The sequence below is a fragment of the Sarcophilus harrisii genome, chromosome 3, assembly GCF_902635505.1.
Source record: "Sarcophilus harrisii chromosome 3, mSarHar1.11, whole genome shotgun sequence".
Taxonomy (NCBI): Eukaryota; Metazoa; Chordata; class Mammalia; order Dasyuromorphia; family Dasyuridae; genus Sarcophilus; species Sarcophilus harrisii.
In genome coordinates this window covers 582,621,226-582,648,564 of record NC_045428.1, presented here as the reverse complement: position 1 = coordinate 582,648,564, position 27,339 = coordinate 582,621,226, and the positions used below count along the sequence as shown (strand labels likewise).

Below are 27,339 nucleotides of genomic sequence, written 5' to 3'. Positions count from 1 at the left end.
CTTGGGGCAGATATTACCCAGGCCTTTCCATCTCTGCTTTGAGCAAGCTGCCAAGCCTGAACTGCAGAGCCACAGGGAAGAGAAGGAAACATTAAGCGAGTTACGAGTGAGCAGAAAGGCCATGAAGAGCTCCAAGCTCTGGAGCCTCCATCCAAAGGATCATTGGGCCCGACCCATCTAGGAAGGACCATTTGCGTGGACCTCTAGATGATCCACCCAAAGATAACAATTTATAGCTAGGTCAGATTTAAGGTTCTAGAGAACGCTTTCCCTTCTTCTCACCCTGCCTGATGGAGGGAGAGATGCTGGGGAAACTGAGGCATCCGCAAAGTTGGCCTTCATTGCCCTATGCCCTATGCCCTCGACCCTTCCCAATTTCACTAGGTCAGTGATCCCCTATCATCACTACCATCATCGCCACTCCCAAGGAGCACCTGCATCTTAAGGGATGTGAGAAGTGGAATCTCGGGCACCGCTGGGACGGGTTCCTTCCAGGCGGCCCTTGGATTGTACCATCCTGTGCAGAAGGCTGGCCCTGAGGTAGGGGAGGGATGGGAGAAGAAGGATATCAAAGGTGTCAGACAGCAAAGGCTCTGCCCTTCTTCCTCTCCCATGTAGGCAGCGGGCACCAAAGTGTTTCTTTGCTTCCTCTTTCTGCACAAAGAAAGTCAAGAAGGCAAGAATTCCCATCTGGTTCCCTAGGAGGGAGAGGTAAGCCAGCTGGGCTTTGCTTTCCCCCATCTTCCCTTATTATCTTCTTTCTCTTCTGTGGCTGTGTATCTCTTTGCCCTCTACCCATACTCCTCTCTTCCTTCTCTCTCTCTCTTTTTCTTCATCTTCTCCTCTCCTCCTTCTTTCCTCTCTCTTTCTTTCTTCTCATTTCTTTCCTCCCTCCTCCTGTTCTCTCTCCCTCTACATCTGTCTCCCCTCTCTTCCCTTCTTTCTTCTCTCCACTTCCCCTTTCCTCCTTTCTTCTCTCTTTCCCCTCCTCTCTATCCTTGGCCCTCTTTCCCTTCTCCCCTCACTTTGTACGTTCCCTATCACACTAAGGGATATATGTGTGTACATGTTTATGCACATCTGTGTGTAGTATACATCTTCTGCCCACTCCTGAAACTACTCAGATCTTATTTTCTAATCTCATCCTCCATGGCAAGGCACTGACCCTCAGAGTCACTCTTTGAAATGGCTGCATTTTAACACACGTTTTTGTTTGCATCTGCTGCCCCCCTCCCTCACCACCATCCTGGGCCAGAGCAGGGACCTCAGAGCTCATTCCTCAGCTTGAAGACAGGGCCGGGCCAAGTCTGATACCCTTCCCCTCCTCCACCTTCTCCTTGGCTCACTGCTCTCTTTCCATTTCCAACTCTCCTCCAGCTAGTCCAAAAACATCCCATTAATCCCTGGCTGAGAAGGTATCCTAACAGCGAGTAGCAAAAGCACCAAGCTTTGCAACACATGCTAATGGGGTAAGATTAGGAGGGAAAACGAAGATGTTCCAGAGGAAAGGGAGTTGGCTTGGAGCACAAGACATCATTTACACAGTATTGGCCAAGAAGCAGGCAGTCTGGAACCACTGAGGCACATGGTTTGAGAACCGTGAGCTCCCAGATAGGAGGAACCATTTTAATCATCTCTGCATCCCCAGAGTCCTAGCCACAAGGCCTTGCACACGATCAGTGAGCAACAATATGCGTTGAATAAAGGGATGAATGAGTTCTAACCACAGCCATCCTATTACATCCTGGATTCGCCACAATGCCGACATCCCCAAATCTCAGCTGGAAGGGACTCTTAACAGACCCCGATCTCAAGAATTCCCTCTAATCCAACCCAATCTAATAAACATTTAATAAGCTCCTACTATGTGCCAGGTACATACTGAGAACTGAAGACGCAATTTTTAAAATGACATATTTATATTATACTTAGCAAGTGTTCATCTAGGCTTCCAGCCCTCCTAGGGACAATGAAAGCAAGCTGCTCCTTTCCTCCCTTGGGCAGCCCAGGCCAGCTTGCAGCAACTCTGTCAGGAAGCTTTCCCAGAGGTTAAGTCGAGATTGACCCTTTTACAACTTTCCACCACACTCTGGGCCCACACAGGAGTGTAATCCCTCTTGCACATGGGCAGCCTTTTAAATTAAGACAGCCCTTGTGTTCTTATATTTTCTCATCTCTGGGCTAAGAAACTTCTGTTCTTTCCACTTATCATTGCACAACACAAACTCAAACGAGATCCTTCATGCATTAGAATTACCCTTCTCTGGATATTGCTCAGTTTACCAATGTCCTAGTTAAAATGGAGTGCTCAAAATGAACCCCCAGTGGCCAATGTGGTCTGAGCAGGTTGTGTGTAGCACAGAGACAAGCTCACCTCTAGTCCTGGAGGTTTTGTCTCTCTGCATGAGGCTCGAGATAATGTTATCGCCCTAACGACTCAAAATGAATTTTTAGTTTACTAAAATGCTAAGATCTTTTTCAAAGGAGCTGCTTTCCATCTAGGACTTTTTTCCCTCTTCACCCTACCCCTGCCACCTTGTATTAGTGGAAGCTGAGTTAATCTAAAGTAAGAATTTACTTTTATTTCCACTGGACGTCATCTTCTTGGGTTTAATTAGTAATTACTACTACTGCTGCTACTAATACTACCATTATTACTGTTGTTACTACTACTATAACCATTATTGCTACAACTACTGCTGCTACCACTATGACTACTATTACTACTTTTTCTACTATTATTATTACTACTACTACCACTATTACTACTACCTCTAGTAGAAGTAGTAGTAGTAGTACTTTTATTATTACTTCTGTTATTAGTATTATTATTATTGGTGCTACCACTACTATTACTACTACTGTTATCACTACTGTTATTATTAGAGTTGCTACTCCTACTACTACTGCTACTGTTACTAGTCCTCCTGCTACTGCCACTACTAGTACTACTGTTATCATTGTCACTACTACTACTTCTACCACTACTACTATTACTTCTTCTACACTATTGGACTTGGAGGTACCTCAGAGTCAGAAAGGATTCTGCCTGTTCAAATCCTGCCTCCCATGTGTCTCTAGGCCTGTCCCTTAACTTCTCGGCTGTTGAAGAAACCCCCTAAGTCTACAAATTACAGAGAAAGTGTTGGTCTACATCGAGGGGGCTTCCTCACCCACAATTGCTTATCCCAAGGCAAACAGAAGTCCAGTCCAAAAACAAAATGATTGTTATCCAACCAGGACCTCCCAACCCATGCTGAACAAAAAGAAAAGCAGAATTTGGAGCTTTTATGATCTCATTTTCTGGCCACGATCTTGGCCATTCGGATCATTAGTGGCAGCTTCCCATCATAGCTGGGGGCTGTCAGATGGGAACAAGTAAGCGTGCTCACACTGCCCTGAGCCAGAGTTAAAAGTCTAATTAGTTATCCCAAAAGAAGTGCTAAGAACTGGGAATGCAGGAAACAAGGAAGGGAATCTACCTCTCCCCCAACTTGTCTAAGAGCCCTTTTTCCATCCTTCCCTCTGAGCTTACCTCCAATTTATCCTGTCTGTATCTTGCCTCTATAAAGACTTCAACATGGTATAAGGGGATATTTCCCCACAACAAAAATTATCTATAAATGGATTGGGATGCTTTGGGATATTAAAGGATCCTTATCTCTATAGGTGTGAGTCAAAGCTCATAGATTTGGAAGTTAAAGGGACTTCTGAAATTGCTTAGATTTTATATATGAAGAAACCAAGAGAAAAGGGAGAGATTCTGAGATTATAAATAAATTGGAAGAGCATAGGATAGTTTACCTCTCAGACCTGTGGAAGAGGAAGGAATTTATGACCAAAGAAGAACTAGAGATCACTACTGACTACAAAATAGAAAATTTTGATTATATCAAATTGAAAAGTTTTTGTACAAACAAAACTAATGCAGGCAAGATTAGAAGGGAAACAATAAACTGGGAAAAGATTTTTACAGTCAAAGGTTTTGATAAAGGCCTCATTTCCAAAATATATAGAGAATTGACTCTAATTTATAAGAAATCAAGCCATTCTCCAATTGAAAAATGGTCAAAGGATATGAACAGACAATTCTCAGACGAAATTAAAACTATTTCTAGTCATATGAAAATATGCTCCAAATCATTATTAATCACAGAAATGCAAATTAAGGCAACTCTGAGATACTACTACACACCTGTCAGATCGACTAAAATGACAGGGAAAGATAACGCGGAATGTTGGAGGGGATGTGGGAAAACAGGGACATTGTTGGTGGAACTGTGAACACATCCAGCCATTCTGGAGAGCAATTTGGAACTATGCTCAAAAAGTTATCAAACTGTGCATACCCTTTGATCCAGCAGTGTTTCTACTGGGCTTATATCCCAAAGAGATACTAAAGAAGGGAAAGGACCTGTATGTGCCAAAATGTTTGTGGCAGCCCTGTTTGTAGTGGCTAGAGCTAGAAAATGAATGGATGCCCATCAATTGGAGAATGGTTGGGTAATTGTGGTATATGAATGTTATGCAATATTATTGTTCTGTAAGAAATGACCAGCAGGACGAATACAGAGAAGATTGGCGAGACCTACATGAACTGATGCCGAGTGAAATGAGCAAGACCAGGAGATCATTATATACCTCAACAACGATACTGTATGAGGATGTATTCTGATGGAAGTGGATTTCTTCAACAAAGAGAAGATCTAACTCAGTTTCTATTGATCAAGGATGGCCAGAAGCAGCTACGCCCAAAGAAAAAACACTGGGAAATGAATGTAAACTGCTTACATTTATGTTTTTCCTCCCGGGTTATTTTTACCTTCTGAATCCAATTCTCCCTGAGCAACAAGAGAACTGTTTGGTTCTGCACACATATATTGTATCTAAGATCTACTGTAACCTCTTTAACATGTATAGGACTGCTTGCCATCTGGGGGAGTGGGTGAAGGGAGGGAGGGGAAAAATCGGAACAGAAGTGAGTGCAAGGGATAATGTAAAAAATTATCCTGGTATGGGTTCTGGCAATAAAAAATTATCAAAAAAAAAAAGAGAGGGGGGGGCAAATAAAATTTCAATAAAGCACTAAAGCCTCTGTAATGCAAAAAAAAAAGTGGGGGGGAGAGATTCTAAAGTCCCACTGGCATTCAGCAGCAGAATCAAGATGTGAATGAGGATTAAAATTCATCGCTCCTCCTACAGCCTGGAGACCACTTGTCTGGATGCCGCACAGTGGTGGGGAATCATTTAGCCGCCTGTGGGACCAGACTGCTTCTATAATTCTGCGGATAGAAATGGAAGCTACTGTAGCTGTGAAGAGAGTGCTGCCTTGGGAGCCAGGAAGATGGGTTCAAATCCCATCAATGCCCCATTGGCTTTGTGACAATGGGCAAGTCATTCTCTGAACCTCAATTGTCTTAACTATAAAATGCAGATAAAATAGCACCTGTCACATAGCACTGTCCAGAAGATCAGATGAGATATAATATAAGCAAACCATTAACACTAAAAAATTCTAGCCTGTACCATTCTATTCTGTTTTGTGCTCTTTTTGTCTCTCTGTGTGTATCTCCTTCTCCATCTCTCTGTTTGTCTCCCTCCCTCCCTCCTTCTCCCCCTCCATCTCTCTCTCTCTCTCTCTCTGTCTGTCTCTATCAGTCTCTCTGTGTTTTTGTCTTTCTCTATTCCACTCCATCTCTATCTTTATCTTCTTCTCTTTCGCTCCCTCTCTCCCATCATCTCTCTCTCCATCTCTCTTTCTGTCTCTCTGTATCTCTCTCTCTCTCTGTGTGTGTATTTGTCTTTCTGTCTCCCTCTCTGCTGTCTGTCTTTCCCTTTCTTTCTCTATCTCTTTCTTTCTGTACTTTAATCTCTCTCTGCTTGCATTCTTTGTCTCTATTTTTTTCTCTGTTTCTATCTGTCTCTTTCTCTCTCTTTGTTCCTCTCTCCCTGATCCATTCATTCATCACCTCAGGCTTTGGGTTCCCTGGAATCCAGTAAACAAAGGTCAGGTGGGCCTACTTCTTGAATCAATCAGTCTTCACCAACGGACTGAGAACCTTAGCACTAGGTGCTATGGGGAAGATGAGGAGACTTCCATCTCTGTCCTCGGGGAGCTTACAATGTAGTTGGAAAGATAGAGAAGAAAGGATTACTCCAAACTCATGTGAAAAAAATAATAAAAACAATCCAAACAAGTACAAGTTCAGGAGCCAAGTGTACCTAGAGGCATGAAGGATGCTGGGTGGGGTAAGGCCCTGCTGATGGATTGTCACTCTGCCAACTTCCCTTGTAGCCTTGTCTCTCCACCCTGCCCCACCCAAGCTAGACCTACCATTAATTCTTCAAGGATCTGTATGGAAAAGGGGGGGCTACCAGACCCTTCTATTCTCTTCCATTCCTAGCACCTCCAGCAAAAACAAAAAACAAAATTAAATCTGGGCTTCTTGAGGAAATGGCTAGCTTCTACAAAGGAGAGGATCTTGCTGGCTGCTTCTCCCCTGGTCAGCCTTCACCAGCAGTAACCTTTCTAGGTTCCATGGTTTAGGAAGTTTAACAAAGTGGACAGGGTCCAGAGGTGGGCACCTGAGGTAGTGAAAGGCTTTGGGATCATGTCATACAATGATCCATTAAAGGAACCTGGGATGATTAGCCCGAGGAAGAGAAGACTGGGAGGGGAGGAGGGCTGGTGAGGAGACATGATAGATTATGTGAATATTTGAAGGATGATGGTATGGAAGAGGAAGTTAGAACTAGGAGCCAGGGGTGGAAGCTGCAAAGAGGCAGGTGTGGACTTGATGTAAAGAAAAACTTCCTCAGAACTATCCAAAAGGGGGATGGATGGGAGTGGGCTCCTCTTCACTAAAGGTCTGAAGACTGGATAGCCATTTGTGGCAAAGAATACAGAGAGCCAGATCTGGACTCAAGAAGATCTGAGTTCAAATTCTGATTAATGCTGATTGGATGTCCCTGGCAAGTCAAGTTTTTGACTTCAGATTTCTCATCTGTTAAAGGAAACAATTGAATTCAATAACCTCTAAAATTCTCTTGGTGCGCTGCCTAGGGAAGGCTTAATGAGTTATAGACTGCACAGGCTTCACCTGAAATCCCTCCTAATTCTCAAGTCCTGTGATTATCCCTGATGCATTATTCCCCTCATACTGATAGCAGCCCATACCTCTCAATGGAGATCTTCAAGCATGGTCTGGATGACTCTTCCCTGGGACATTACAGAGGCTCACAGACTGTCAGACTTACAGCTGAAAAGGACCTGACCTCTACATTTTACAACTGGGGAAACCGAGGCCCAGAGAGGTTGGATGATGAATTCCTGGAGGAAAGGAAGTGTCTTTCACCTCTTTTTATAGCCCCAGCACTCAGCACAGTGCCCAGCACATAGCAAATGTTTCATAAATGTTTACTGAATTGAACTGAATCAAATGACAAGATTACAGATAATGTGGAAGAATCTTGGAGCCTCAGTTGGCTGACTCAGCCACAAATGCTGGGTCATTTAAGACCCAGAGGAACAATCTTGCTATGCCTGGGGAATTTAAAGTTCCAGACTCCTGAAGAATCTCTTTTTTTAATTCAATAATATTTTATTTTTTCCAATGACGTGTAAAAATAGTTTTCAACATGGGTTTTTGTAAGATTGAGTTCCAAATTTTTCTTCTTCCCTCACCACAATAGCAAACAATCTGATCTAGGTGAAATATTTCTAACTTGTATCTGTAATTTCTTTATTTAGAATGTTTCTAATATTATATATATATATATATATATATATATCCATTAGATGAGGGTTGTCCGAGAGGCAAAGCTATCCATGATCCCTTTCTTTCAGATCCAAGGGCGAGGATCAGGGACATCCTCTCCCCACGGTGTGCCAGGGAAGAGGCCCCTCCAGTCTCAACGTGCCCACAGAGCCCCCATTCCCCACCACAGTCATCTCTACACCCCTCCCTGAGGAGGAGGGCTTTGGCACAGAGAAGGAAATCTGCTTCCCTGAGGCCTGGAGGATGGTCCAGCCCCGTGGGGGGAGGGAATAGAGAAGAAGGAGAGGGGGTGCCTCCCGCTCACCGATACAGGTCCTGCCGTCGGTGTGGAGCCTGAAGCCAGTCTGGCACTCGCAGTGGTAAGAGCCTGGAGTATTCACACATCTGTGCTGGCAGCCCCCATTGTGAACCTGGCACTCATCGACATCTGGAAAGAAAGGAGGAGAGAAGAAGGGAGGTTGAACAGCAAGGCAGACTTAAGGGGCTTGTGTCTTCCCACTTCGACAGCCGCCACCCCTCGCATCATCCTCAACATCTCACCGTGTGACAGATTCAGAGCCACCCAAGTCAACGCCCCAGGATAACAACCGTCTCCTACTTCCACTGGGCCAGTCTCCTTCCCAGGCAACCCCCCCTCCACCATGCCTGATCCTGCCTTGGCTGTTCCCTGCCCTACCCAAAAATTACTCATCCCTTAATATTCATAATAACCGACAATTTTATAGTTCCGTAAAATCGGCCAAGCTCTTTGCATCCATTGCCTTGCTCGGGCTCCATGACAATCTCTCAAGGCAGGTAATTCAAGCATTGTAATCCCCATTTCACAGATGACTAAAGGCAGAACACTACAGTGAGAGATTTGGTGCCAGAGGCCCTGGATTTGAATCCTACCTCTAGAAACTGAATCTGGGGCTAAGTAACTCACAATCACACAACTAGCAAATATCTGAGGAAGGGTTTGAATCTCAAGCCTTTCTGATTCCAAGTTCAGAGTTCTAACCACTGGCCGCCGTGGCTAAATGGTCATATCCATATGTTGTCAGGATAGGCAGCTAGGTATTGCAGTGAATGGAGTAGCAAACCAGGATTCAGGAAAACCTGAGTTCAAATTTGAGTTGAAATGTTTCTAGTTTTGGGATCCTAAACAAGCCATTTGCCCTGTCTGCCTCAGTTTCCTCACCTGTAAAATAGGGATCATAAAGTCAACTGTAGTTTTCTAATTATATTTGAGTCAAGATTATTCAGTCTTTTCCATTTAGGTAAATACATAATTGATTATTTTGTAACAACAAAAAAGAATTCTACCTCTGCCTCTTAGAGCCTGTATGATTTTAAACAAATTACTTCAAGTCTATGGGTCTCAGTTCCCTCTTCTGTAAAATTAAGGACTTAAACTAGATATCCTCTGCTGCCCCTTCCCTTTTATTCTATTATCCTGTTGTCTATAATGTATCAGGTAAATGTACTGGCGGATACAAAGTCAAGTCCATCAACAAGCATATATTAAGCACCCTATAATGTGCCAGCTTATATGCTGGGAATAGAAAAAAAAAACAAAAACGGCATCCCTGCCCTCCAAGATCTTACATTCTAGGGTGGGCAATGACCCAGGATGCAATGATTTTAGCACCTTTGAAGTCTGACCAAGCTCTAAGCTCTCCATAGCCCCAATTTGGTCGCCTTCATGGCCATGGGAACAAACTGCTCTCTTCTGCCCATTCCCGAAGGGGAGTCTTCACCTGCCTGGGACAGAAATCCCCTAAGTCACCAATGAGCTCATTAGCTCCTTTCAACCTGATCTAGTCCATTAACCAAGATGATTTACCGGGCTGCGGCCACTGCTGCAGATGTTACAGCTTCTTGGAGCCACAAGCAGAGTTGGACGGAGGTGGACGCCAAAGGTGGATGAATAAACAGCCTTGAAAAGGACTCAGCAAGCCCTCCCACCAGAGGTGCTAGTGCAGTCACACAGCTAGTAGGTGTCTGAGGTGGATTTTAAACTAGGACTTTCCTGACTCCTAATCCAGAGAGAGACAGACCTAGACTGAGACAAAGAGAAAGACAGAGACAGAGAGAGACAGAAACAGACAGAAAAACAGGAGACAGAGTCAGAGACAGAGACAGAGAGAGAGAAACAGAGATAGAGAGGGGAGAAGGAAGAGTAGAGTGGAAAGGAGAGGAAATACTGGAGCAGGAGAGAATAGGCAACTCTGGGAGAAAAAGCAGTACATTTCTAATCTCTTCATCGAAGAGCTGAGCCAGACACCTAACCCAACTGGCAGGGTTTGGAATGCATCTGCATTACCAGCCCCTCCCATCTGAAATCTCTCACCTCCTTTTCCAGTGGATGCATTCCCCTGTGCTTTCTCCCCTAGGCAAAGAAAAATCCAAGAAAGCTGAGAAGGAAAGAAAAGGAGGTAAAAGGAAAAAAACAAATTTGAGGTGAAAGACACTTGAAACCACGTTCAGAACAGCTTCTGAAGAGATGATGGATTACTCGGACAGAGGGGAGTCAGGATGTGGCACTGGAGACACCCCAAAGATGCCAAACCCACAAAAGAATGCATTTTGCAGAAGTGGGAAATGGGCAAGGTCTCCTCTTTCCTTTCCTCAGCCCTACCTCTGCCCAGACCGTGTTCTTATAAGACTCTATCAGAGGAAGAATGGAGAACATTGGAGTTAGATGTTGAGGACCTGGGTTCAATCTCAGTTCTGATATTTTAATACTCATGTGGGCAAAATCTCTTCCTTCTCTAAGACTCAGTTTCCTCAACTGTAAAATAAGAGTTCACAAAATGACCTCTAAGGCTTCTTCCAACTCAAAAATCTGTGATTCTATAAACATATGCACCCAAGGAACATTTCTTTTTGTGCCTCAGTGTCCTGTCCTGAAAAATGAGGATGTTGGAAGAGATGGATTTTAATATCCCTTTCTAGCTTCAACCTTTTATCTCTCAGCATTCCATGATCCAGCCTCCATGGTGGGGCAGGAATCATAGGATCTATCAATCTAACAATAAGCATTTATTAGATGCCTACTGTTTCATAAAATGTTGTTATTGTTGTTTATCCTTTGTTCTCGAAAATGACCATGACATCGGGGAGGTGATGCCATGACATGCAAGTGAATTGGGTTTAAATGAGGGAGGGCTGTGCAAGGTCACCTGGCTCACTTTCCCCTCCAGAGCCATCTGGGTCCAGTGGCCAGATATAGATCAGGATGACTAGAGATGGTCCTGGAAAAAATGGGAGATCTTGGCTTTTGGGCTGGAGACACAATTAAGAAGTTTATGTTATAATGGCCAGGAAGAAGCAGCCAGGTGGTTGAGTAGTTGAAGCCTAGAATCAGGAGGATTCAAGTTCAAATTTGACCACAGATATTTATCAGCTGTTGATCCTGGGAAAGTTGATCCCAACTTCCTCAAAAAAAAAAAAGTAATGGATGGAGAATGATGGAATTTTTATCCCAAAGTAACCTTAGAGACCATTTAATCCATCCCCATTCTTGGATAAAGGAGAAAGCCAAGATCCAGAAAGGTTAAATTGCATTCTGATGAGGTTCAAGTATCAACCTCCAGAGACTATATAATAGTAGTTAAGTTCCTGAATATCCTTTTCAAGTTGTTCTGTTAATACTGCTGTGATTCTCTCATGTCCATTAATATTTGTGTTCAGGAAATAAAAGTCTGTCCCAGATGTGACTCTCATACTACAGTGAACATGGTTTTATTCCTCTCTTTGGGGAGGCTATAAGACTGTGCCCAAACTTAAGGTATAAATAAATCATTCCTGAGCATCAGGGTTAGGGTATCATGAGTAGCCCAGTCTCCATTATAGAAGTTCTCCAAGGACTAAACCCAGTTAAGTCTGCATTTGCTGGCTCAAAGCCCCCTATGTGGAGAAGGTAGCTGATGAAGTGTCCCACTCCCCAAAGTGATATGTGAGGGGGGAAGCTTTGATGAGCTAAACTCAAGTGCTTAATCCTTTGTGGAAGCCCCACATGAATTTGGGGTTCAACACTGATTTCTTTGGGAATGGAGCCTGCTTGGATTGTCCTATGTGCTTGCAGGGAGTCACTGGAGAAACTATGGCTGCCCTACACACGCTAAGACCCAGAGGTCTTCAGAGGAGATTTTTCCATCTGGATGTCCACGAGGATAACCCCACGTATACAATCACACTGGATAAATGTTGCTGTGCCATGTGAACAGAGAGATTTTGCTCTGCCTTTCTGTTTAGAATATAGAGAGATCTGATTGAATCATGGAAGAATTTTGACCCATGACCATTTGATTTCTCACTTGAAGGTTATCCTGTGACATCCTGCCAATCCTAGGTCCATTATTCCTGAGGGGAGAATCCCATATGTTCTGGGAACTCATTTAGAACTAGCATTTTTCTCTCTAAATAAAAATGTAGCATTATTTTCCCTATTTCCTTTTCTCTTTTTTTCCTCCTTTCATTATTTTATTCCAATTTTCAATTTTTCTTTATTTTCTTGGGGCTTGAGAGGTCACCTGTTAAGTACTAAATCAAGTAATGGTTTCTGATAAGATTTGTAAAATATTGTTTGTTAAATTTGTATTTGAAGGTGATGGTTGTTCATCAGAAGAGGACCAATGACATTAGGAGGGCGATGTTTTGACTGGGAAGTGAGTTAGATTTAACTAAAAGAGCTGTGCAAAGTCACCAGCCTTACTTTCTCCTCCAGAGACACACTGGATCCAGGGCAATCCATAAGTCAACATGGCTGGAGATGACGCTGGATGCTTCGGGGGACTTTGCGGTCTTTTTAAGTTCAGTTCTTTCCCAGGATTCAATTTGTCTGAAGTCACGTCCATTTAGTAATTAAAGGCTAGGTAAGAATTAAGACAAAAGATAGTCTAATTTGCCTGCATAAAAGAATCATTCTGGGAGGGAAGAGTTTCTGGCCAGAACAGAAACAATTGCTATTTACCTTCACTCTAGGGCCTGAAGATGATTATGAGTTTGAAGATCCAGCAGCTGTGATAAGTTTAGTTTCTCCCTTAAAACTATTAATTTGGTGGGGGAGGAGGGACAGTTTCAGAACTGTGCCATGTGGATTGTATGAGACCCATTAGTACATGACACTGGCACTCAAAAGCAAAATGCTTGAGCCTCCCCAGGAACCCAAAGTTGAAGAATATCCAAATCAATAAATGTTTATTGAGCACCTACTATGTGCCAGGCACTGGGAATAAAACTGACAAAAAGAAAAACAGTTTCTGCTTTCAAGGAGCTTACAACCTCAAATGGATAAATATGGCAAAATGCATTCTTGCTATTTTATTGATTATGGCAAACCCCAGGATTGGGCAATATCCAAACCAATAAATGTTTATTGAACACCTACTATGTGCCAGGCACTGGGAATAAAATTGATAAAAAGAAAAATAGTTTCTGCTTTCAAGGAGCTTACAATGTAATGAACAAATATGCCAAATGCATTCTTGCTATTCTGAGGATGGCAAACCCCAGGATTGGGCAATATCCAAACCAATAAATGTTTATTGAGCACCTACTATGTGCTAGGCACTGGGAATAAAACTGATAAAAAGAAAAATAGTTTCTGCTTTCAAGGACCTTACAGTCTAATGAACAAATATATCAAATACATTCTTGCTCTTTTGTTGAGGATGACAGACCCCAGGACTGGGGAATATCCAAACCAATAAATGTTTGAGCACCTACTATGTGCCAGGCACTGGGAATAAATTTGATTCAAGGAGCCCACAATCTAATGAACATGCCAGCTGTATTCTTGCAATTTGCTGAGGATGGCAAACATTTTATTAGGGGAAAAATGTAATGAGGGCCATCTCATGAGTAACCCTTCCTGGTTCTGACTGACTGTGTGCTGGGTAAGCATCTGGGTGAATCAGATAAATTCCTGAATGTGTGATGGCTCAAACTAAAGACTGTGGTTGCTTTCAAAGGAAGACATGGGCTAATGGCTGTAGCTCAGCTAGAGAGGCTAAAAGTAGCTCTTTTAAAGAGAGCAATAGCTTCTGGCTCAGACTCTTGGTTTAACTCTAATACATGGCAGATGGTGCAATCCGACTCTCTATACCCATAAAGGGGCGTGGGGGTGGAGAGTGCTGTTTTCCCCCACCTGGACACCATTCTCATATGGAGCATGGACTGAATTAGTTGAGCACTGCCACGGGCCCCTTGCTACCTTTTCTGCTTTGTGATTCCTTTCATGAGTAGGTGACTCAGTGGCATTCTTGAGCAGACATGTCCAGGCTTGGCGGAGACTTTGTGAATGGAGGCTTATGGGTCCTCCAAAGGGCTCTTCACTGGAGCTGACTTCCAGCAAGGGGAGGAGTCCCCAGCAACTATCCTAACCTCGTGGAAAAGTTAATTGCCAAAAAGGATTAGCCCAAGCCTGGACTGTTTTAACAGAAGAATTGAATCAGGAGTTGTTTGGACAATGCAGAAATAAAATGAAATGTAAAATGCTTAATCAGCAACCCTGCAGTATCAGCCTCCCAAGAAAATATGGTAGTACTTATAAACTAAGTTGATAAATCCTGTTTGAAGTTGTCCTGTTGTGTTGTATCTTAATATTTATCTATTGTGTGTGGGAAATAAATACCTGTCCCATATCTGATTCATATATCTCTATCTCCATTTATATATCTATATATGTCTGTCTGTCTCTTTCTGTGTGTCTCTCTGTGTCTCTCTCTGTATGTCTCTCTGTATGTCTGTCTCTCTCTCTCTCTCTCTCTCTCTCTCTCTCTCTCTCTCTCTGTCTTTTTCTAAAGAGAGAGAATCTTTTTATGTTCTTTTTTGAGGAGACCTAAGATGTGAGCTACTATCTGTATAAATTGTTCCTGAAGAAACGGGGTCAGAGTTTAACAAGCCAAACATTGTGAGAATAAGAAATTTAACTCCAAGCCTTTTCATTAGAAACCAGATTCCCTAGGGAGGAGACCTTGTTAGAGAGCATTTGTGGGTTCAAAGTAGAGGAGCCCCATTGGGAAAGGGAATGAGTACAATGCCTCAGCCCTCTTAACCCAACAATACTTTCTCAATGTTAGATAGGGGGGGGATTCATGAAGGATCAAATGTGATACTATATCTAACCCATTTAAAGCTCTTTTACTGTTGGCTATTAGCTATGATTTAGTGATTTAGTTGAACGTCACCCAGTAATAGTGGATGGTGTAATGGATAGAGTACTAGGACTGGATTCAGAAAGATTCCTCTTCCGGAGCTCAAATCCAACCTCAGAAGCTTAGGAGCTGTGTGACCCTGGGCAGGTTTGCCTCAGTTTCCCGAGAAGGAAATGGCAAACCACTGGTATTGCCAAGAAAACCCAAATGGAGCCAGAGAGAATCAGACATGACTGAAATAACTGAACAACAAAAAGAACTAAGTAAAAAAGACAGACTTTACAGACAGGAATTCTTCAATTGCACAAATTGGGGTTTTCTATTATACCAGCAGTTCGCAAGCTTTTTGATCTCAGGATCGATTCACACTCTCAAAAATTATTTAGGATCCCCCCCCCAAGAGCTTTTGTTTATGTAGGTCAGATCTATTAGAAATTGAAGTATTTTGGAATTATTATGAAAATAGTCTTGAGCTTGCAGACCCCATGAAAGGGTCTCAAGAACCCTTTGATGACTGCTGGTTTATCTCCCACTGCCTCACTAAGAAAGCCATCCCTATGCTGAAGTAATAGCCCTTCCCCCTCTTTACCTGGTGAATTCCTACTCTTTCTTTGAAGCTCCACTCCAGAGCCCCCTGGGGCTCCCTCCTTACCCTGGTGCCCTAGGTAATGACTTTTTCCGTCCTTCCATAACATTTCATCTTTCCCTCCTGAATGCACTTATCTTGTGATACTGTATATTCTAGCTATCTGTGTTTGTATCTCATTTCTTCTCCCAGACTGCAGACTCTACAAAGCAATGAATGTATCTTATCTAAACTTTGTATCTTCCTCAGATCTAGCAGAGTAAAGAGAGTCGTTGTACTTTCTTGGGTGAGTGAGTCAGTGGGAGGGAGGCTGGTCATCTGCAGTAGATGCTAAGATACACAGTTATACCTGGGCCCAGCAGCCCTGGGGAGCTGGTGATTGGCTCAAGCGCTCCCATGCTGGCAGGATGTAAAGCTGCTCCCTTGGGCTCTGCACCCCAAAAGAATGCCCCCGTGAAGGCTGAGGAGTCCCAATCAGCAGACATTAACATCTCCATTATGGTGGAAGCTGTTTTTAACTTGGAAAAGCCCAAATCTAATGGGGAATCCTGACTCTTTTAGGATTTCAGATCCAGAGCTGTATAAGCCCTCAGAGGTCACCGAGTCTCTCCCTTCTCCTCCTTTTATAGATGAGGAAATTGAGGATTACTGAAGTTAAAAATTAATCTTCCCCTCAAGTAGCAACCAAGTCCCCAAAGCCTGGAAGGGCTCCAAGCTGAAGATAGATCAGATCATGAAAGAAACTCCTACTAGTTCTTCCTCCCACCATAGTTTCCTTTCTTCAGCACAGTCCTCCTGGGAATAACCTGGAGAATTTCCCTGGAGCAGAAAATGTCACCTGAGCCACCAATCAAGTATAGGACATTATGACCATCTGCTGATACCACCGAGATAGAATCAGAGAATCCCAGGGCTTGGAAGGGATCACAAAGGCTCTATTCTGACTCAAATCTTACTTCCCTGCTGTCTGTGTAACCTTTAGAAAATTACTTTCTGTAGAGTTGAGCTAAATGATCTAAGATCTCTTTTTGCTCTAAATCTATGAATCTGTTATTCTTTGACTCTTTCTCCTGGCATTCTCTTTACAGCTTTGGGCATAATCAAAGGCATAGGTTGGCAGCCCAATACCAACTGCACAAATTTTCAGTAAAAGTAAGAAGTGGCAGGTCGGTGAACCTTCCCCTTTAACCCTAATGCTACACCCTATGTGAAGCCTTCTCTCATCTGCTTCCCCCTTTCCACCAATAACCTCAATCCTGTCTCTCTCTAATATCATATAGTGAATTTAGTACATAAGCTAATTCAATTCCAGAAGCATTTACTAAAGGGCCTACTTCATGTGAAGATAGAGAGCTGAGCCTTCGTAAGACCTACTGCTACATACAGGTTGTGTTGACCTTAGCCAAGTCATTTAGCTTTCAAGTACCCTAGGCAATTCTACAGTTGCAAGAATTATCCTATAGTCAATGAAATTTCAAACCCATATTACATCCCACTGTTCTGGGCTGTGGGAGACACAGAGACAAAAAGGGCAGCCAAAGGATCTTGGGATTCTGCTGGAGAATTAGACCATGTTAGAAAATTTAGGCAATGCTTTCTATGGGAAGTGATGCCTTAGAAAAATCTTTTAAAAAGCAACCATTTCCAAGAAGTAGAGGTAAAGAAAGCATGGGGGGTCAGCCTAGGTAAAAGGATGGGCCCCACAGAAGGCATGCTAAGTTTGGGGAACATATGTTCATAGGATCATAAATTTAGAGTTAAGTGTCCTTTGAGGTCATGGAGTAAGTAGACCAGTTGGTTGGAATTTAAGAATGTTTGAAGAGGACTATGGTGAAATGGGGCTGGATAAGACTTTAAAGGCCAAACTGGGAAGTTCATTTTTTATCCCAGGAGCAACAGGAAGCTCCTGAGGCTCCTTGAGCTAAACAGTAACAAGTCAGACCAGAAGGTTCTTTTAGCAGCACTGTGGACAGTGAATTGGAGAAAAGAGAGACTGGTAACTGGGAGACCAACTTAGGAGAACTAATTGTTCAGAGAGGTGATGAGGGACTGGACTAGCCATGTGAGTGGGGAAAAGGGGTTGGAAAGTGAAGTGGGAGAAGGGGAAAGGGAAGGTACAGGATTATGTTAAGTTTGTAAAGATGAGTGACAGATGTTTGATGGGAGGGAGAGGAAAGAAGGAAAGGAAGGGAGAAAGGAAGAGATAGAAGAGGAAGAGGGAGGAGAGGAAGGAAGAGGGAGAAAGAGATAGAGGAAGGAAGAGAGAGGAGAGGAAAGAAGAGGGAGGAAGAGATAGAAGAAGGAAGAGAGAGGAGAGGAAAGAAGAGGGAAGAAGAAGGAGGGGAGGAAGGAAGCGGAAGGACAAGAAGGAAGAGGGAAGAGAGAGAGGGAGAAAGAAGGGTATATTTGGTGGGTTGAGGAAAATGATGACATATATTGTATATATTATGTTATCTTCATCTTCCTGTGAGAAGGTCCCTGACCTCATGAAAATTACAGTCTATTAAGGGAATGAAGCAGAATATAGACACCTATTAAGTATATGGATGAATAGGTAGGTAGGTAGGTAGGTAGAGAGAGAGAGGATGAGACCAGAATAGAAGCAGTATTTGATAGATAGAGAGATCAATAATGGCTGGATGAGACAAGAACATAAGTAGGTGGATGGAAGGAAAACTGTGCCTAGGAATGGCATCTTGTGATGAGAGGTTTCAGGCCCTAGGTTGTATATTGAACAAGTTGCAAGTTCAGAAGTAAATGGCCCAAGACTGGGACAGGGTCTTCTGACCAACTCAATCTGAAGTCTCTAGGAAAATAAACAGGGCAGGAATTCCAGGCTAAAGGAGAACCTGCAATCTTTTACTCTGAACCTGCAGTTTTCTACCTGGCTGATGACGGCAGTAGTCTACTGGAACTCCAACTAGGGGTAAGCCCACAGACATAACATTCAGAGCCAAAGCCAGGTAAGAGCTTGCAGAGCTCAGACCAAGAGAGCAATAAAATCAAGGGGCCAAACCAACCAACCTCTTAGGCTCTTTCTAGTTCAAAATCATTGAGCTTATGATTTTGTGATTTTTTTCCCCTATTATTGTCTTGATTAACTTTGAGCTCAATCTCCTCCTCTTGAAGTGAAGGTGTTTGCTTTAAATTATCTCTGCAATTTCTAGCTCTGTCTCGAATTTAACACTCTTTCCACTGCCTCAATAGTTGCTTGATGAAAAAAAAATTAGTGCAGATCCTATGGCTCATCTAAACACTGAATGTCTCCCATCCAAAAGCACACAGCAGAAACTTAATGTTTGCTTCCATTCTTCCCTGGGGTTGGATTGGCAGTGAGGGTGTTATAGCAGGAGCCTGATATTCAGAACACTTAACTCTGTGGTCTGGCTTTCAGGGGAGCAGCCTGTGTTGTTTCACAGAAGTCATACTTCCCAGGCTGGGAGCCCAAAGTCTCCCACAGAGAAGAATTCAGGGGCAGACCACCACATGTCTGGGGAGAAGGCTTTGGATTGTTTCCCCCCAAATCTCCCACAAACCAATACTTTTATTAGAAGGCCAAACAGCAGATACCCTAAATGGGGTAGAGAAGCTGAGGAGCCTGGAAGACTGGGCAACCATCTCAATTTTCCTGCCCCTTGTGGGCCCAGTGGTGCCGAAGGCAGGCCTGTGGCTAACCATGGTGGGATCTGGCCCAGAGACCCAGGCTGGTGCCGGCATACAAGAGAGGGGGAGAGAGAAGTGGAGCCCTTCCACCAGTGCCACCATCAGAGCATGTTATTTTATGGTTTGCCCTAATGGATTCTGTCACTCCAGCCAGGAGAAAAAACAGTGGAGAAGATGGGAAATCCTTGCCAAGCCCTGTGCCCCAAGGAGTCAGATGCCAAGGCCTGTGGCCACAGCAGAGCCCTTCCATGGGGTTCCATTTACTGTCTCTGGATTTTTGAGGACACGAGAAGGCTGCTTGGGATCTCTGGTCCCCAGCTGCAAAGAATTATGGGGTAACCATGACAGTTGAATTTCCAAGACAGGCAACTAGGAATCTAGGACAGGCTCCACATGAAGATCCTAAAGTTGCCAGCCATTTTTCCATTACCTTTGGTGGGGACTACAGATTTAGTGCTGGAAAGGACCTTGGGGGTCATCAAAACTAATCCCCTTTATTTTGAAAACGAAAAACTGAGGTCCTGAGAAGCTGTGAGCTGTCTAGGATCCCACAGTTAACAATCAATCATAATTTGATATTTTTATCATAATAACTTTGTTTATGTTATAATTTATAATAAACATTAATAAACATTATTTATTAAATACCTGCTATGTGCCAGCCACTGTGCTAAGACTGGGGAGACAAAAAGAAGGAAAAGAATCAGAAGTGATCCCTAAGACTCCAAACCCAGCATCCCACCCATAACACCAAGCTTTCTCAAGGATTTCCAGCAATTACTAATGAAGGACATTTTAATTCAAATGAACAAATGTTTATCAACTACTATGGACAAGGTGTTGAGATTCACAATGCAAAGTTAGACCAAACAGGAGCTATGCTCTCAGGGTGCTTTCTGACTAAGGTGGGGAAAGATGGATTAACTATAAAGAACACATGGTGAAAGACACTCTCTGCATCCAAAGAATGAAGTGATAAATAGAAGTATGTATAAAATAATTTTCCATATGTGTATGTTTGTATACACATATATACACATGTGTATGTATATACACACATGCATATATATACTGTGTATATATGTGTGTTATTCATACATAAATATATATTATATTTATGTATATATACATATATATTTATACACACACATAAATATATGCATGTTTGTATATATAGCATACCCATATATCCCTATTTGTGTCTAATGGTAGCTATATCTAGGGCAGGGGGGAGGGAGAGAAGTAAAAAAAGAAGCAAAAAAGAAAAAAAAAAAAGAAATTCACATGGTAACTTTTGCTTTTTGAAGGGCTCTTTGAAAACTTAGTTCCAAACTTACTTACTCCCTGGGAGTTCCCGAAAGCCAAGTTTTCTCTCCATTCTTTCTGATAATCAGAGCAAACAACAGCTTTGTTTGCACAGCCTCCCAGGGTCTTGTCCCCCTCTCGGTTCCACTGAAAGGAATGGGCATTCCCCAGCATCAGCAATCTCTCCTTCAGATCACTGCTGTGGAACTGGAAATACCTCCAGCTATCTGATCCCGGGTGTCAAAGTCAGAAAGAAACAAGGACCAGAACAGAATCTATAAGGATCCCTGGGGGAGCCACATATGCTTATAGGTTTCTTTCTTATTATTACATCAATACATTAAGATCAGATAGGAGCTCCATTTTAATCTGGTACTGGTCACGTTTGGAATGTTGTGGGCTGCTTGTGGTCTATGGGCTGACATTTTACAGATTAAGAAACTGAAACTACAAATTAAAAAATTGAAAATTAGCCACTGATGCAATGCCATGGTGGTAGCAAGTGGGGAATTTGAACACTAGCCCCCTGATTTTAGAGCTAATGAAAACAATGATGATAAAAATAATATAGTGCTTTGGGTTTTGCAGAGCACATCGCATATATTATCTCATTTGATCCTCACTACAACCCTGTAAAATTGGAGCTGTTAATATCCCCATTTGAGAAAAAAAATTTTTAATATTCCCATTTTACAAAATGAGGAAACTGAGATAGATAAGCAACTTTCTCAGGGTCACATAGCGTTACTGAATGTCTGAGGAAGAATTTGGACTCCGATTTTGTCATAGATTTAGAGCTGGAAGGGGTCTCTGAGCTCAAATTCAAATCCCTGATTTTACAGATGCAAAAACTGAGACACAAAGAAGATAAATATATATATATATATATATATATATATATATATATATATGTGTGTGTGTGTGTGTGTGTGTGTGTGTATATATATATATATATATATATATTTTTTTTTTTTTACATATGGTATATAAGTGTCTGAGACAGGATTCAAGACTCAAAGTCTTCCTGACTCAAGTCCAGTCCTTTATCAACAGCACTAAGACTCGTTCCTCTCTACTACACTGCCTCCCAAAGAATGACAGTGAAAAGAAGGTGGACAGCCCATATGATTCAGTGTATACATGGAATACATCCAATGTCAGTGGTACTAGGGGAGCATTTTGGGTCTCATTGCTGAGGAGAGCTAACAAGAGGACATGGAAAAGAGTCACTCAGCGTAATAGGGCTAGAGGGGTTGAGATCTGCATCTTAGATCCATGAGATCCATCAAAGGCAGGTCCAGTTATGAAGTCATTGTCAATCTCAGCACCTTATTTTAATATATTTAACATCTACTGGTCATCCTGCCATTTAGGGGAGGGGGTGGGGGGGGTAAGAGGTGAAAAATTGGAACAAGAGGTTTGGCAATTGTTAATGCTGTAAAGTTACCCATGTATATATCCTGTAAATTAAAGGCTATTAAATAAAAATAAAAATAAAAAAAATCTCAGCACCTTGTCCATAGTAGTTTTTATCTAATTTTTAATTTATGGAATAAAACAAGCATTTTCATAACATAGAATAAAAAAAAAGATGATTGCACATGAAACGACAAATCTATGCACAATATACAACAAAATTATCATGTAAATTTCTTTTTTTCTTTTTTCCCCTCTTTTTTACTTTCCTCTCTCCCCCTACCCTAGAGATGGCTTCCATTAGACACAAATAGGTTGTATGAGTATAAATATATATTTTTATATATGATATATATTTATGTATAAACACACATCTATACATAGTATGTGTATACATATATGTGTACATATGTATATAAATACACAGAAATTATACTATATATATGAAATTATTCTGTACATGTTTCTATTTATCACTTCATTCTTTGGATGCAGAGAGTGTCTTTTATCATGTGTCCTTTATATTTAAGTTATGAAGTCTAACGCAAAGCATTTTTAATTGTTAGGTCTGTCCCAAATCCAAATCCTTGACTCAAAAAACTTGGCAAGAAATGGGGAGAAAAGTTTAGGGGAAAACACTGGGAATTCTACAAGCTAGTGAGGCAGTATGGCATATTGGAAAGAATACTGGACTCGGAGTCAAGAAGACATGAATTCAAGGTCCTCCAACACTCTCTATCTTTATTTCCTCATTTATAAAAGGAGAAGGTAGGACTAGATAGCCTCTGAAGTCTAAATCTATAATCTATGGCCTGGTTGGGCAAGTCACCTTCCTTTCCAGGGCTTCAGTTTCCCCATCTGTAAAATGGGCTGGATGGTCTTTAGATCCCTTTCAGCTTTAAATCAATGATTCCATGATCCCTTCATCCTCCCAATCCTATAGAGAATTATTGGCTTGTCTTCTAATTTGGCTTTTCCTGAGGGAATGTGCCTCACCTTGCTGGAACCCATTTCAAACCTCATTCGTCACTTCCCACCCCTTCCTTATCTCTCTCCCACTGCAAGAGCCTGTGGAAACACCCCACCCAGATGCTTCCACTATCTCTCAACCCTTCATCTCTATCTTCCAGACAATCTTCCTACCTCCTCCTAAAGAACAGTGCCAGGCCCTCGGGAGTACAACAGGAGCCTGGAGGGAGGGAAGGAGAGAGGGAGGGAGGGAAGGAGAGAGGGAGAGAGAGAGGGAGGAAGGATGAAAATATATGGTAGATATGCAAACTTTGAGGAACTCTGCTTAAATAATTTCTGAGTGGACTTGGCTTTCCTGAAGATTGGCAAGTGTTTAATTACAGATCATAAAATACACACACACACACACACACACACACACACACACACACACCTATCTTTGGCAAATGTATTTCTAGGACTTCCAGGCAAGTCTCTGTTACCCTAAAATCTCTCAGTTGAATTTCACCATCACGGAATCTGCAATGAAGCTCTTCACCAGCTCCAGCCGATTTGATTTTCTGGCACATATTACATTTCTCTCTTCATTTTCTCACAGGGCAAGATGTCGGGATAGGGTTATCCCATCATCAAATTGAGAACTGAAGGTACCTTAGAGGCCATTTAATCCAACTCCCTTCATTTTGCAGACGAAGAAACCAAGACTTAATCATGGAGAGAGTTGTGTAAGGTCATATCATATGGGCAGTAAGAAGCAGAGCCAGAAAATGGAGCCCAGGCTCTCTGGTGCCCAGCACAGTGGTCTTCCCCCTACACCAGGGGTCCTCAAACTTTTTAAATAGGGGGCCAGTTCACTATCCCTCAGACTGTTGGAGGGCCGGACTATAGTAAAAACAAAAACTTTGTTTTGTGGGCCTTTAAATAAAGAAATTTCATAGCCCTGGGTGAGGGGGATAAACGTCCTCAGCTGCTGCATCTAGACTGCGGCTGTAGTCCCTGCTATACCCCATATATACCCCTGCTATACCCATAAGCCAAGAGTTTGTGCCCTTGCCAGCCTACATCTTCAGTCCTCCAAGAGCTAGGTGGACCACTAGGCAGTGGGCTCAGCCGGTTCCATGAACACACACACACACACACACACACACACACACACACACTTTGCTCTCCAACTATTTCATCTCAGCAGCAGCAGCCCCTCCTAGACCGTCAAAGGTCTTTTCCTGGAGCCTCTTCTCCTACTCCCAAATCCTCACTCACAGAGTGGGAGTGCCTCCGATCCTCCCCAGAAATAACTGTGTCAAAACTAGCTCCATTCCTAAGGGAAACACCCCAAAGCCAGGCAGAAGCAGCTGGTCAGAAACCGATTTGTATTCCTCAGAGAAATGTCCCAAAATAAACCTTTCCTGATACACTCACCAAAACCAAGATAGAAGGCTGGCCCTTTGAGGTCTACCCAAAGAGCTCTTCTTGAGTTCAATTTTGGTCTTGTAAAGTCATTTTGGTCATGTCTGACTCTTCATGATCCGGCAAAGATACCAGAAGGCTTTGCCATTTTTTCCCCCACCATTTTATTTTACAGATGAGGAAACTGGGGCAAATCACTTTACCATTTGCCTTTAAAAATCACAATGAAGTGATTTGCCCTTGATTACACTAATGGTTTGCCCTCTCCTTCTCCATTTCATTTTACAGATGAGGAAACTAAGGCAAACAGGGTGAAGTCACTTGCCCAGGGTCACATGGTTAATGAGTATCTGAGGCCAGATTTGAATTTAGATTTTTCTGACTCCAAGTCCAGCATCCTATCCACGGCACCACCTAGTTGCCGTTGAATTTTGGAACCACTTATTATGTATGTACATACATACACATTAGTAGGTATAAGGCAGCTTTTCCTAGAATTTGGGCGATAAAACATGATAATTTGAGGGGATGGTATGACCAAGAAGGGGTAGAAGTAAGGATTTGTGAGTAAAAGAATGACTAGTCACAGGTATATAAAAATTCACTGAATTTGGTAGTAGGTGTGAAAACCTGGCAGGTGAATACAGAACACTGGGTAATCTACCTGCTGGTTTAATAGGTAAGATAGCTCACTTCCCTTTGTATTTGCTATCCTGCCTGCTTTTAACTCCACAGAACAAAATACTTGCTAACATCCCATCCTTCTTCCCCCAACAATATTTACTGTCCTCTTTAAAATATACACTCCTTGAGGTCAAGAACTAATGTTCTTTTTATTAATTAGGCTCCCAATGTTTATCACAGTTCCTGGTACACAGTATTTATTTAATAAATATTAATTGGATTGTATTACTGGAGAACCCCCCTCCCAAAAAAAAGGACACAAACTCCACCACGAATAACAAAAATTCTAGCCAATTATCAAGACCACATCACAACTGGCGATCCAACAAAGTCACCAAAATCCCAATTCAATAACATTTTTTTTGAAATGCCTTATAATCTAAAAATAGAAGACAGCTGGATAGCTAAGTGGAGCAGAATGGTGGGTCTGGAGTCTGGGAGACCCAAACTCAAACCTAGCTTCAAACAGTTCATGTGAGCCTGGGCAGGTCACACACAGATCTCTGCTTGCCTTAATTCACTGGAGAAGAAAATGGCAGGCCCACCCTGGATCTTTGCCAAGAGAACCGCAAGGACGGTCTGGTTCATGTGGTCACTGAGAATTGGACACGGCTGAATGGCTGAACAACAAAAACAAATGACCTAAAAATACACACACTCATACAGACACACACGTATACAGACACACAGAGACACACAGACACACACCAGAGGAATACTATGTAGTAGGCAACATAACATAGTAGCTGTCCACAGGACAGTATCTACGTGAGCCAGGACAGGGCAGCTTAGCCATTGAGCTCTCAGAAACCCAGGAGACTCTCAGAGTCGAAATCTATTAAGCACCTACTATGTGATCGAGGGGAACAGAACCTAAGAATCACCAGGTAACTGCAGGAGGCAGCCAGGCACTGCCAGCTGTGGGGAGGAGGCTCAGGAGAAGCCTGCTGGAGTTGCTGGCACCTCTGGTGCATTTTGAACCTGGAGCCTTTTCACCTTTTGAGTTCAATGTCCCGGAAGGAAGGTCCACACCCAATCCCACAGAAATGGCAGTTTGGGGCTGAGGGGATTATGAAAAGGTTAACCAAGGACGAAGGATCCTGCCCTGCCTTGCCCTGCCTAGCCCAGCTCAGCCCTCCTTGCCCTCTCACAACCCCAGCTCTTCCTCGGGCCAAACCAAATTTTAGACCTGGAATGTTCTCAGGACACAGGGCTGCAATATGGATGTCTTTCAACTCAGGGCATCCCCTTGTGCCAGCCCCAGCAGCGCACCCTGGTGTAAGGCCAATCCCAACTGTTTTCATTCAAAGAGGGTAAGAGGATGAAAAAGAGGAGGAGGAGGAAGAGGAAGAAAGGAAGAAGAGAAGGAAGGGAAGAAGGAAGAAGAAAAGGAGAAAGAGGAAAGGAGGAAGAAGAAAAAGAAGAAAGGAAGAAGAGAAGGAAGGGAATAAGGAAAGGGAAGAAGAGAAGGAAAAGAAGAAAGAGGAAGAAGAGGAGGAAAGGAGGAAGAGGAGGAGGAGGAAGAAGAGGAAAAAGAGAGGAAGAGAAAGAAGAGGAGGAGGAAGAGGAGGAATATGACAATAGCATTAGCTGTCATTTATATAACACTCTAAGGTTTGTGAAATGCTTTACAAATATTATCTCATTTGATCCTTACAACCTGCAAAGAAGTGCCATTTTTATTACCTCCATTTTACAAATGAGAAAACCTTGAGGCAGACAAGAGATTAAATCAAGGGTCACACAGCTAGTCTATGGTTAATCTGAACTCAGGTCTTCCAAATCATATACAGAACCAAGAACCTGAATTACCTATTAGTTGTCTGTACCTCCTCTTCTGCAGGATGGCCACATACCCAAAGCACCTCTGCTCCTCTGGATCTATTGTCTAACAGATATTCAGGAAAGGGAATCATCTCAACAGAAGGGATCTTCAGCACAGAGTGGGGAGCAGTTACAGCCCATTCTAGCTGGACTATCCCAAGGAGGTGGGGCAGCCACTATGGCCCCATTCTACACTGAAGGAACAAAAAAATGTGGCTCATCTTCTCTGTGTTATCTCAACAAAGTTAGGAACCGACTCTGATCCAGGATCACTAGGCTGGGAACTGACTCTGATCCAGGATCACTAGGCTGGGAACCGACTCTGATCCAGGATCACTAAGCTGGGAACCGACTCTGATCCAGGATCACTAGGCTGGGAACCGACTCTGATCCAGGATCACTAGGCTGGGAACCGACTCTGATCCAGGATCACTAAGTGTACACCACCTTCACTGGACTCTCAATCACTTAGAAGGTGTAGAGTCCTTGAGATCCATCCTCATTGGGATCTCAAACAGCCTGGGGAAGAGTTGTGGGCCATTCCACTGGGCTATCACATGGATTG

At 42.8% G+C, this 27,339-nt stretch overlaps 1 protein-coding gene across 3 annotated transcripts in view; it reads right to left on the bottom strand.

Annotated features, from left to right (window-relative positions):
- The window catches only part of MEGF6 (multiple EGF like domains 6), a 367,229-nt gene that overhangs the window by 93,909 nt on the left and 245,981 nt on the right, over positions 1 to 27,339 (bottom strand). For all 3 annotated transcript variants that reach the window (XM_031962976.1, XM_031962977.1, XM_031962978.1), the window contains one exon: positions 8,083 to 8,205. In XM_031962976.1, the coding sequence (XP_031818836.1) occupies positions 8,083 to 8,205 (123 nt within the window). The remainder of the gene's footprint in view (positions 1 to 8,082; positions 8,206 to 27,339) is intronic.